Source organism: Rhodnius prolixus, unplaced genomic scaffold (genome assembly GCF_049639745.1).
Source record: "Rhodnius prolixus isolate KJV_2025 unplaced genomic scaffold, Rpr scaffold_21, whole genome shotgun sequence".
Taxonomy (NCBI): Eukaryota; Metazoa; Arthropoda; class Insecta; order Hemiptera; family Reduviidae; genus Rhodnius; species Rhodnius prolixus.
The window spans coordinates 1278429-1290997 of NW_027411606.1; the positions used below are offsets into that span (position 1 = coordinate 1278429).

At 31.7% G+C, this 12569-nt stretch overlaps 1 protein-coding gene across 3 annotated transcripts in view; it reads left to right on the forward strand.

Moving 5' to 3' along the window:
- The window catches only part of LOC141455098 (POU domain, class 2, transcription factor 2-like), a 290468-nt gene that overhangs the window by 119561 nt on the left and 158338 nt on the right, over positions 1 to 12569 (forward strand). Inside the window, exon 1 of one of the 3 annotated variants that reach the window (XM_074129959.1) lies at positions 5018 to 5673. The exons of 1 other annotated variant lie outside the window; for it this stretch is intronic. In XM_074129959.1, coding sequence (XP_073986060.1) covers positions 5526 to 5673 — 148 coding nt within the window. In that variant the 5' untranslated portion in view covers positions 5018 to 5525. Of the gene's footprint in view, positions 1 to 5017; positions 5674 to 12569 lie in introns of those variants that run through there. One more of the 3 variants, XM_074129960.1, reaches the window with a different exon arrangement.

Genomic DNA, 12569 nt, shown 5'->3' on the forward strand with positions numbered 1-12569 from the left:
AATTTTCACAATATCAAGGTCAGATCTTAACAAAATCACACATAAATCTTCGAAAAAATATTCATATTTTCATTAATTTCATTGAGTATAATTTAAATTTCATTGAAAAACAGTACAAAACAGTACAAATGAATAAAAAACAGGACATTTATGCTTAAAAAAAAAAAGAAGGACAGCGTCTTAAAAAACAGTACTGTCCTGCCAAAAACAGTACGAATAGTCACCGTATATATAGGGGAAGTCCATATAGTGATATTTGTGTTTAAATATTATTGTGTTTATTTTGTTATCCCTCTAACAAAATGGCTTCGAAAAGAATTAAAATAACGTTAGAATTGAAACGTAAAATCTTTGAGAAACGAGAAAATGGTGTAAGTGTGGCTGATCTAGCAATTATCCCCTTTTATTTTAATTTATATAAAAAAATTGTTTCGCTTAACGAGTATTTCGCGTAACGAGTAAGGTTCTGGAACGAATTATGCTCGTTAAGCGAGGTTCGACTGTACATAATTTTAAATATAGCTTGGTTTTAAGCTGGATCTAGCTTTTTTTCTCAAGAGGAAACAACGTTGTTTACAATTTTATTTTTAAAAAAATGGAGACAAAAATATTGAACAAAACTACTGTGTTTTAAAGCGATTAAATCAGTATATTCTTGCTTCTGAACAACCTTAAAAAAAACCTAAGACGGTCTTTTATGCTGCCGAAGAAGAATATAGAATATTTACAGAGTCTAAGAATATCTATGGTTTAAAAAATGACTGAAACGTTAAAAGTTTTTTATTGTTGAAGAGGCCACATTTAAAAGGAAAAAAAAGATACTTCTTTGCTAATTATTTTTGAAAAAAATAATTAAAATAAATAATTTATTGGATCTTTTATGACTACGTAATCGTTTTTTACCCTCGCCTATTGGCTGTTGTTGGCTGGATAAGTTTTTCTTTTCGATTTCTTTTGCAGAGGGAATTAATCCTTTGCTTTTGCTTTGCCAATTTTTAGTGCCACCTGCAAAAAAAATAATTACTTCTAAACTTTTATGGTGATTTAAAAAAAAACTAGATGAATTCAAATTGAAAATTTTTTTAAGATCGTATAAATTACTAAGATTGATTAATTATTTCAACCCTCCTTCCTTCATGAAATAAAATTATCAAAAGGCATCTTAATTGAAATAGTAAATTTTTATCCGTAGAATTCTTCAATGAACCACAGAATTTGTTCGCCAATGATCTTAATGATCTTTTGATTTCTGTAAAAAGATTCTCTTAGCAGATTTTCAAACACCTTTTTTGTTTCAATAAAGTTTGAAAATGATTCATCATTTGTGAACTATAATAAATAACCAAACATTATTTACCGCGCTACACAAAATATGATCTTAACTCGTTTATTTCTCTCCTACAATCATTGAAAATTGAAGAAAAAAAAATATCGAATCATCGGGGAGATCAGAAAATCCCTTGCTAAGCAACGGCTACGGTAGAACCAACCAGGGATGGTAGTGTCGATCTATTTTAGATACTTCAACAACCACTTAAGCTACCGTTTATGGAGAGTTTTTAATTTATTACAAAATGGAATGAAATTTTATTTCGCCTAGGAATCTAATTTATGCATGAGCATTTAATAATAATAATAAGGGAAGGGAGATTTTCTCTTCCTAGGAGCTTCTTACAGCTCACTGTCCGGTGATGGACAGTGTTGTCTGTAACGAATGAACACTGTCCGGAGGCCGGCAGTGCACTGAAAAAAGCTCCGGGCGCCAATAACCTTAGTTGTTGACGCGCCTTAAATCATTAAAAAAATAATAATAATAATAATGCAACAGGTAGCTAAACGCGAGCATGCATCGAATACTGAAATAAAGGGACATATGAAACAAAATCACTTCATAAGTTAATAAATCAAGTTCATTAATTTAATCGGTTCATTAAATTATTTAAAAGCAATTTATGTTCTGTTAAAAATCAAGTGTATAAGCCTAAAAGGAGACTATGTTGAAAAATAAAAAAGGTTTACCCCAAAAAATTAAGTAGTTTTTATTTTTGCACGCACTTTTCGAACGACCCTCGTATGTGCTCCAAAACGCAGAGCCCAAAGCTTCGATTCGAGCCTACAGGAGATGAGATCTCTGCATTGACCGGAAAAAACAAAGGCTACTACTGCTGAAAAACACATTCAAAGACACGACTATATTCCAATTTTTATTAAAAATTGAATTCAACATGAATTTAAATTAAATATCAATAATACAAATTTAATTATTCTAATTTAAATAAATAAACCGGAGTTTATTTATTTCAAGCTGCCATAATTTAAATGCTAGGCCAACAAATCCACTATGCTTGGTTCGTCGAGCGTAAATCTGTTTGAATATACAAATTCTAATCTTGTCCAAATGTTTTACTAGGTTATTATTTTGATTATTATTCCATAAATATTTAATTACCTTCTTCAAATAAGAGTTAAAGTAGGTTAGTTTTTAAATTAACTTAATGGTTAATTCAATTAACCATGTTTCAAGTGAAAAAGGGGCGTTAAAACAAGAAGAAGAAGGGGAAGGGGAGGCCGCGGTTGTGGAGTCGATCTTTTAGTTGAAAACACAACTACCACCTGGGGTTGAAGGCGGAAAATTAGCGTTTAACCTTTAGTTAGGGGGTTGTGTGGTTGCTGGACCCCTTACAGGGCTTGTCTCCCAAAAGTCCGTGTGGTCTAGCTTATCTTTCTCTACCTCTCTCTCCCGTTTTGCTTGTCATTATTTTTCCAGTTTTAAGGCTATCTTTAATTTTACGACTAAATAATTTTTGAAGTCCTGTTTAATCAAAAGTTGATATGGAAATAGTACTTTGAATATCTAGAGACAGAAAGTGAAGACAGCTTTTACTTTATTTCAATTTAAAATTTTTGCCACTTTAATTATTTCTGCTTTGCTATTCACAGAGGTTATTTAAGTCCCTGAAAAGATTAACTGCTTATCTTGCTTGAGCAGCCATTTCGTTCTTTCTTAATCATCTGGTTTGTAATTTTAGGATTCAAGATTGGCGAGGAATCGGTCAAATAAAAAACAAACTCGTCTTTTTGCCAACGTTTTGACAAATATATTGTCCTCTTCAGGGCCTGGATATTACAAATACAAAACAATTTAGAGATTCAGTAACATAGAAAAAACAGTAAAAATCAGTAATACAAAAATAAAAAGTAAAATACAATAAATTCTTTATAATTATTGAAACTTACGTGGCTAACTTTTAATTTTACTGTTTTTCTATGTTACTGACTCTGTAAATTGTTTTGTATTTGTAATATCCAGGCCCTGAAGAAGACAATATATTTGTCGAAACGTTGGCAAAAAGACGAGTTTGTTTTTTATTTGACCGATTCCTCGCCAATCTTGAATCCTAAGTTTAACAATTTACGGTCACGAAACCTATACAGGGTGACCAAAGTTATATGCTCCACCCACTTTTTTTTTTAACGGCGGGAAATTTCGAAAAAATAAAAAACACGTATTTAATCATTTTTAGTCTAGTTTATTTTCAGTGATTGTCCCATTTTTTTAAACCCCTGTATCTCGAGATACAGCATCCAACTTTTGTTTTTCAAATGGAACGTTATATTTTTTATTGCATATTTTTATAGTATTTGAGCTCCTAAAAACAACGAATTTTTTTTTTTGAAATCGGTAAGGTTTTTCAAAAGTTATGGTGATTTAAAATATGGAAAACAAATTTCAGTTTACTGTCAAAATTACGTTATTTTTTTTAAAGAATCTGTTCAAACTGGGCACAATAAACGGATAGGCAAGCCAAAACTCTGGACTCCCACGCTTTGCTTGTAGCAGCACTTATGGTGGCGAAGTCAAGATTTGAATAGATTCTAGCCCAGTTTGAATAGATTCTTTAAAAAAAATAACGTAATTTTGACAGTAAACTGAAATTTGTTATTCATATTTTAAATTACCATAACTTTTGAAAAACCTAACCGATTTCAAAAAAAAATTTTTTGTTGTTTTTAGGAGCTCAAATACTACAAAAATTTGCAACAAAAAATATAACGTTCCATTAGAAAAACAAAAGTTGGATGCTGCATCTCGAGATACAGGGGTTTAAAAAATTGGGTCAATCACTGAAAATAAACTAGACTAAAAATGATTAAATACGTGTTTTTTATTTTTTCGAAATTTCCCGCCGTTTAAAAAAAAGTGGGTGGAGCATATATAACTTTGGTCACCCTCTATATTTTCATATTCTGGCTTGTAATGTTCAGTTGAAAGGAGCTCAGCTAATACAGGGCGTTAGTTGAGGAGAGTAAAATTTAATAGAATTTTTTATTTTTTTATATATTTTTAACCGAGATACACTTTCTATTTTAGGAATCAAGTTATCAAAAATTTGTTGCAGAGTACTGGCCATCCGTTTTTCTTTCACCTGTAGTAATTCGAGCCCAGCTTTCCACGAGGAACTAGTTCATCTTCAAAGCTTTTAGAACATGTTTACAGAATCAGATATTTAGATCAAAATTATTGTAAATTGTATTCTGTTTCCGTTAAATACGTTCCATAACCCTTGGCGATGATAACCTAGTCTCTAGATCGGAAGTGGACGATTGCTTAAATTTGATTATTTGAGTCGCTTAGGTTGTTATCAGTTTTGTTTTTACTTAGATGATGAGATTTATGGTAGAATCATTTTTGCGTAATTTGGTAAAATTTAGGGACTGTAGCTAGCGATTTTTAGTTTTTTTTTTTAGAAATAGATATGCAAGAGATGTAAATGAATAGAAAGAGATAGATTGAGAGAGAAATAAAAAAAATGAGTATATAATACGCATGCGCTTAAAAACTAATTATCTGTGGAGAACCGCCTTGAAGGAGAAAACTAAATAAATTCCATTTATTCAATCGACTCTTATTAGAGGGGCATATTTATGTAAGACGGAGTGTGATTGGTGGAGAGTTTGCTCCCACCTTCTCGCTAGTGCTCCCCCACTAGACGCGCCCCTCTACCCTCGTAGCCGGTGGTTCCTAGCTGGAGCGGAGTAGCATCCGTGACTCTGTGAGCGGCAAGTCGTTTAGGTTCGGCTATATTTTTCTAAAGACCTTTTTTTCATTTTTTTTCGGTTTTTACCGCAATTTTAGTTTTATTGGCCGATTGGTACTGGGACACTAAAGGCGAACAAGTGCTTGTTTTTTTTATTATTTTAGTTGTTTTTTTTTTTTTAATTTTTAAGTTCGCTTTTCTGTTTTATTTCATTTTATTTCTTTTTATAAAATAATTCTTCAAACTTCAAGATTGAGTTTAAAAACAAGAAGTACCCGGGACTCTATAAGTTGTTTGAATTTTCTTCTTCTACAACGGAGGAGCAGCAGCAGACATTGCCAAAATTAAAAAAAAAAAAAGGACATAGTGCTGTGTGGGCTAACCCGCAGGAATAGCCAGCTTAAATTAGACAAAGTGGCCGCTGTGCCGGGAAACGAAAGCACGAGGTCCTTGTGGCTCAACAATAACAACAGTGGTGAGGAAAAGATGCCTATGATCCTCACCCCGAGCTACCGGGACCCACAGCCCCAGCCATTAGATTTCTCCGTTAAACAAACTTATAATCATCTACACAGACATTATCTACCGTCAAGTAATAGTGAAACTTCTGAAGACGAAGGAGTAGGACCTCCTGGTAAGTAAAAAAAATGGAACTTTCCAATTACTAGAAAACTTAAAATCTATAACTGGGGTAATCCACAGTCATACTGATTCCACGAACTTATCGTGATAACCCCTTTAATATTATTATCGTATGTAAATATTAAATCATTCGACACGTAAAAATTAAAGTAACTACTTTTCCCCTTGAAAAAAGTGAATCATTATTTTTTATTTATTACATCGATTATCGATTCACCTTATCTGTAGGTGTTACAAAAAAAAAAATTCTTATCACGTATATTATCATATATCATATTATGAATTAATTAATAGTTCGTTCTTATCAATTTAAACATAATAATAAAATCATTTTATTATTAATTAAATGATACTTTTATTTTGGAACTGTATACAAATTGTTTTTTAAAGTTAGCATGTTTAATTTTCTTGCTCTGTTTCTTGTTTCTTCAACTGTAATTATTTAATATTTAATTCTTAATAATAATTATGACGAATGTTAGAACAATACTCGCCAGTATTAACAACAATAGTAAAATATTTTTGCATTTTTTTTTAATCATCGGATTATTAATTGAATTTGTTGATCCATAATTAAGATTTGGCAACATTATTCTGATTTTTTTGCTCCTAAGAATTTTAGTAAAAACATTTGGTGTTTTCAAAAAATTTATTTACGCCCGACAATATCATGATCAAAAAATTTTACCCCATAAATTAAATGGTCGTCAGGTGTACCTCTAAATAGGATTGTTCGGATACGCGTGTGCTAGAAGTGTGCTTATGTATGTACGTAAGACCGACTACTTTGTGTTTACAAGAAAAGTAGTTACCCTCCTGTTTACCTGGTTGTTCTTCGAGTTGTGGAGGATACAATCGTTTCTTTGTAAGAAAGACCCCCCCAACTTGCTTTTCCCCTCCGGCGTGGAGGTTATTCAGAAAAAAAAAAAAATTAGTAATAATCACTTGACGCACACGTTCTGATTTCATTGAAGTGGTAATCAGTCTTGTTTGATAGGTAACGTTAAATACAGTCTTGTTTGATAGGTAAATATTAATTACGTTAAAATTAATATTGCAATTTTTCTCTCACTTTCTGTGCGTATTAAAAATTTAGTTAATACATCTAGTGGAAATTTAGTGTCCCCATAATATGCAGGTTAATGTTCCGCTAGGATTCATCTTTGTGGTCATGCGCCCATGGACATGTTCACTTAATTATGCACAAGCTGTTCACTTCACAATAATTTTTACGTCATAACTTGTGTTAGTCATTAAGGCAAAGTTTATAAATAACAGTAATAATAAAAATAAGAACAAAAATAAAATATTTTTTTCAAGTCTAAAAATTAAACTTCTCAATTTCAAAAAAGTGTGCAAAAAAAAGTGAGAGAAGATAATATTGCAAGAAACGCTTATATCTATAGAGTGATAATTAACGTTATCTTGTAATTCTACAAAATAATCTTATTAGGTTGGAAAAACCATAAGTGAATAATTATTGACTTTATTTTTGTTTAAATAATAACATCGAAGCTAACTCTAGATGCCGTTTTTATCACGTCAAAATTGTGAAAATACTTTTCAAAATAATCACCATTTCTATTATTAGTCGAATGATTTTATAAATTGTTGCGAAACAGAGGGTTTCAAAAATTAAAATATAGAAATTAATGATATAAGAATTTTGATCGGCATGGCAAAAACTCTGAAACATTGAGATTACAATCAACAAAATTACTCTCGCCCCTCACCCCTCAAAAGAAAAAGCTTTCTCTACCGCGTTGCCGACATTTAGACTTCTCATCATAAATGCATGACTCTTCTCAAAACCAGGCTTCAAAACAGCAATAATAATATGAACAATAAGAGCAGTGAGATTAGCTGGCAAAATACTAAGTTACCACAACACGGAGAGCACAGGTTCGAATCCAGTTTTTTTTTTGTTTTTTTTTGGCCCTTAGATATTTTCTGTTCCAATGATGGACAGTGTTGTCTCTCAAAAACGAGAGAACATTCTCCGGAGTGTGCTCTGGGCGCCAATAATCTCAGATGTTGACGAGCCTTAAAAAATACTGAAAAAAATTTTTAATTGCTCGTTTCAGTGAGATTTACTTTTCAAAAATGGTCCTACGCAGCAGTTTTCCGATATATTAGCTGCTCGATCGGTAGACTCTTTTTATCTTTTTAAATTTAACTTAATAAATCAATGAAATTTTGGTGATCTCATAAAATAATTCCAAAACTTTTATCTTTTAATTAGACAATTTTTGGGATCTCTTCAGCAATTTAAGATGAATTTCTTTGTTGCATATATGTTGCAAATATTAAAAAAAAAAATGATTGTGGATACTGCAGCAAAAACAGCAAATAATCTTGCTCACTTTAATACGAAAATATGAACGCATATTAAGTTTAGCTGTTTTCCTTTTAATATACTTGAAATTTGAACGAATTTAAAGATTGGATATTTTCCTTTTAATATACTTATTGTTTTTTCTTTAAAAAAAAAGGCATAATTAGGTTTAATAAAAGACTTAACTATGTCATTTCGATGAAATAAACTTAAAATATCATGGCACTTTTTAGTGGCAGTCATTTACTGCGCTAGAAAGCATTAAACTTTTATATAATACTTATTCAAAGTAGTTTGTGTAACAAATGCATCGTTATTTACCAGCTACATATATACATCAATCTGATTATCAAAGGTTAGCGCAATTAATAACGGTAGAAAGGACTGCAATAATAATAATTATATTCGCAAGTGCTTCTTCTCCTGCAGTTTTATTTCACTTCTTCTCCTTATTACTCTTCCTCTTCATATTTTATAATCTCATAAGTAATTAACCAATTAAGTTTATAATTTAGTATTCATTACTTTAGCTATTGCTTGCTGCTGTAATGTTTTATTAAAATTATTTTGCAAATGGAAAGAGGAAACAGTTTCAACGTGCGTTGCATAAACAAAATGCACTTTATCTTCGTAAAGAAGAAGATGAATTATATACAAAATTTCCGCAATCTCTCTCTTATTTCCCTTTTATCTAGTTTTGTAATTTACGTTTAAATAGGAACTGTTAGAGGCTCGTTATGATCTCTTGATGATAAACTATGACGAGTGTAAGATTTAAGCGAACATTTTTCCTATTTTAGCTCTCTTTCTTTTTTCAAAGTAAAACAAAGATTTATTTTTAAGATATTATTAAAAATCGAGACACAAATTTTCGTCTTCGTTTTAGAAAATATAATTGAACTTAATTTTTTTTTTACTCTGAATCTGAGAATCAATTATTTTAATAAATAATTAACAAAAGGATGAAAAAATAAATGCCAGTTTTCAGTCGCGATACATTTATTCTGCCGAGCTTTCGACCTAGGGACTAGGTCATCTTCAGGGCTAATTTACAAAGTAATATTTTACAACATTACAGGGTTGGGTGTGTCTTCTGTTTTGTCTGTTCATGGACTGAAGACAAGACAGAAGACTCACCCAACCCTGTAATGATGTAAAATATTACTTTGTAAACTAGCCCTGAAAATGACCTAGTCCCTAGGTCGAAAGCTCGGCAGAATAAGTATGTCCACGACTGAAAACTGGCAATTATTTTTTCATCCTATTGAAACTATGAATGAATCACCAAAAATAATGAACAATAAATAATTAACTGCTGAGTATTTGAGCATTAAAATTGACCTGTTCCTCAGAGAAAAGTATTCTTGGATTTCCTGTAAAAGCGAGACGGTAAATCTCTACACCAACCTGATTAAACTATCTCTGATAATGGATGAATGTCCAAAAAAGCGGTCAGGGATACAATAAACAGCACTGTGAGGACATTCTTTCTCCTCATGCTGGCCCAGAACAATCTTCTCGCATCTTTGTTAATGGGTTTGGTAATCCCAAGCTGACTGTTTTATCAACAGGCATCAACTACTTCCATTACTAAAGCATTTTCCGGATAAATCAAATTGAATGATATCCAAAAAAAAATGGTGGTAAAACTATCACTCCTTAGCTATACGATTTTGCTTCCTGTGTATTTAAATCAGCCGGAAGTTCCTGAACGGCCATATTTTAAGAATAAAGAACTTATCGTTGGACAAACGACTGACGTGCAATCCGCTGAATCTACGATTGACGAATCTGACGAAAAACTGAATCTACCACTAATTTCAGCAAAAAAATAAAATTACTGCTGCTAATCTTGTAACACGAGTCTTTAGCAAACATCAGACCAAATGTTGTGTGTACTCGTATTTTGTGCTTCCTTTTTAATTTCATTATTCCGATGAACTGTATTTCTTGCAAACTACTTAACAGGATATCTTGAACTTTATTCTTATAATTGCCATCATCTTTCAGTGAAATAACTGTTAAGCTTTAATTGATCGCCCTTGTGGTCATTTTTGTCGATTGATTACGAACATAATCGTAGAAAATGATTACCGTCGTCTAGATTCCTCGGTGGAAAAGTTAATACCAATTTTATTTACAGTTTTCAATTTTCATATTTTTCTAAATATAATATTACTAACATTTAAACAAATAAAATAAAATAAATCAACAATAAGAACATTTTTTTGCTTAATCTAAAAAAATTATAAGGTTTTACCTACCAATTTAATTTAATTCATTAAATGTAACTAAAAAATTATGTGTAATTAAAAGTTTGTGTTAAAAAAAATCATAAATAATAATCAAATATTGCCTTTACGAGGGTCGTTTGAAAAGTCCGTGCAAAGTCAGAGAGATACTACTGGCGCGTGTCGAGGTTATCTTTAGTTAGTAGCATCTCTTGGAAGAACACACACCAAGTTTCAGCCAGATCGGTCTATTTCTTTGTGTTTGGCATTCGTTTGAATCGAGGAAGTCGAGTGATTTTCAAAAAATGGACGAAAAAGAATTTCGTGTGTTGATTAAACACTACTTTATGAAAGGCAAAACGCCTCAGGAGACTAAAGAGAAGCTTGATAAACATTATGGTGACTCTGCACCTTCGATTAGAACAGTTTATAAGTGGTTTCAAAATTTTCGAAGTGGCCATATGGGCACAAGTGACGCTGAACGTTCTGGACGCCCTGTTGAGGTTACTACTCCAGAAATCATTGATAAAATCCATGAATATGGTGATGGATGACAGAAGAGTGAAGGTGCGTGAGATTGCTAGTGCTGTGGGCATCTCGAATGAACTAGTACATAATATTTTGCATCAACATTTGGACATGACAAAGCTATCCTGCAAGATGGGTGCCGCGATTGCTCACGCTTGACCAAAAACGAAATCGTGTGAAGTGTTGCAAGGACGGTTTGCAGCTGTTCCAGAAGAATCCGCAGGACTTTAAGCGTCGTTTCGTCACTGTGGATGAAACATGGATACATCACTACACTACTGAGACCAAAGAACAATCTAAACAATGGGTTACCAAGGGGGAATCTGCGCCAAAAAAAGGCGAAGACCGTTCCTTCGGCCGGAAAGATTATGGCGACTGTCTTTTGGGATTCGCAAGGAATAATCCTCATCGTCTATCTGGAAATGGGTAAAACTATTACAGGTGCATATTATTCATCGTTATTGGACCGTTTGAAAACCGAGCTGTAAGAAAAACGCCCACGATTGGCCCCCAAAAAAAGTCCTTTTCCATCACGACAACGCACCAGCACACACCTCAGCAGTTGTGGTCGCAAAATTAATGGAAATAGGGTTCCAACTCGTTTCACATCCCCCCCTATTCTCCAGACTTGGCTCCCTCGGACTACTATTTGTTCCCCAATATGAAGAAATGGCTGGCGGGAAAAAGATTTTATTCAAACGAGGAGGTGATTGCAGAAACGAATGGCTATTTTTCAGACTTGGACAAATCCTATTATTCGGAAGGGATCAACAAACTAGAGCAGCGTTGGACGAAGTGTATAAGCCTAAAAGGAGACTATGTTGAAAAATAAAAAAGGTTTACCCCAAAAAATTAAGTAGTTTTTATTTTCGCACGGACTTTTCAAACGACCCTCGTATAGTGGTAGCAATATTTTTAGGCTAATTTTTTTAAAGAAGTTTTAAGAAAATAATTATGATTCGTTTTTAAAATTATATGTAAGCACATTTAATTGCCGATTATCCATGCATATTTACCTAAACCGATAAAAAACTATTTCAATTAATCAGTATGACATCATCCTAAATGCATATCTCGTTAAAGAATTTTTCTCCCACTATTACTAACTACTATAATCATGATTTTAATGGAAAATTTAATTTTTTGAACAATTAAAATAAGGGGTTTTTAAAAATTAATGATTTTTTTGATATTACTGAAATTGGTTTCGAATTTTTATGGAATAACCAATTTATTTATTTGTTAAAGCCAGGAATAAGTTTAAGTTCTAAACATAATCTTTCAAAAACGTTTTCACTTTATTTCCGTTTTTTTTTTTTAAAGAATTAATAATTGTTTAAAGTTTACTAAATCGATTGAAGTTCATTTTCTCAAATAATTGATACCATTATTGACAGACCATTGTCAAAAATAAATCATTATGACGACGTTGACTGCAATTTAACGCTTAAAAAAAGAAACCGTCTTTTCAAATCAGTCCCTTTATCTTATTGGATTATAAAATTTGTTAACAAAATTTAATAAATAAGTATTATTTATGTGGGAATTTTAAAGATTAAGCGAACATTTCAATAACTTATCTTTTAACATCTAGATCTGCTTGAAGTTTTGGTTCAAAGGTTAATTTCTATTCTTAAAATTAAAATTCAAATCTAATATTCATTATTTAAATCACATTTTATACAACATTTGTTTGAATACAAAAAAATAATTTTTAATAAGTTCAAATTTTTCTATTGTTAACTACCAGAGGTAGTTTCTATTACAAAATAATTAATAATTTATTATTAACGT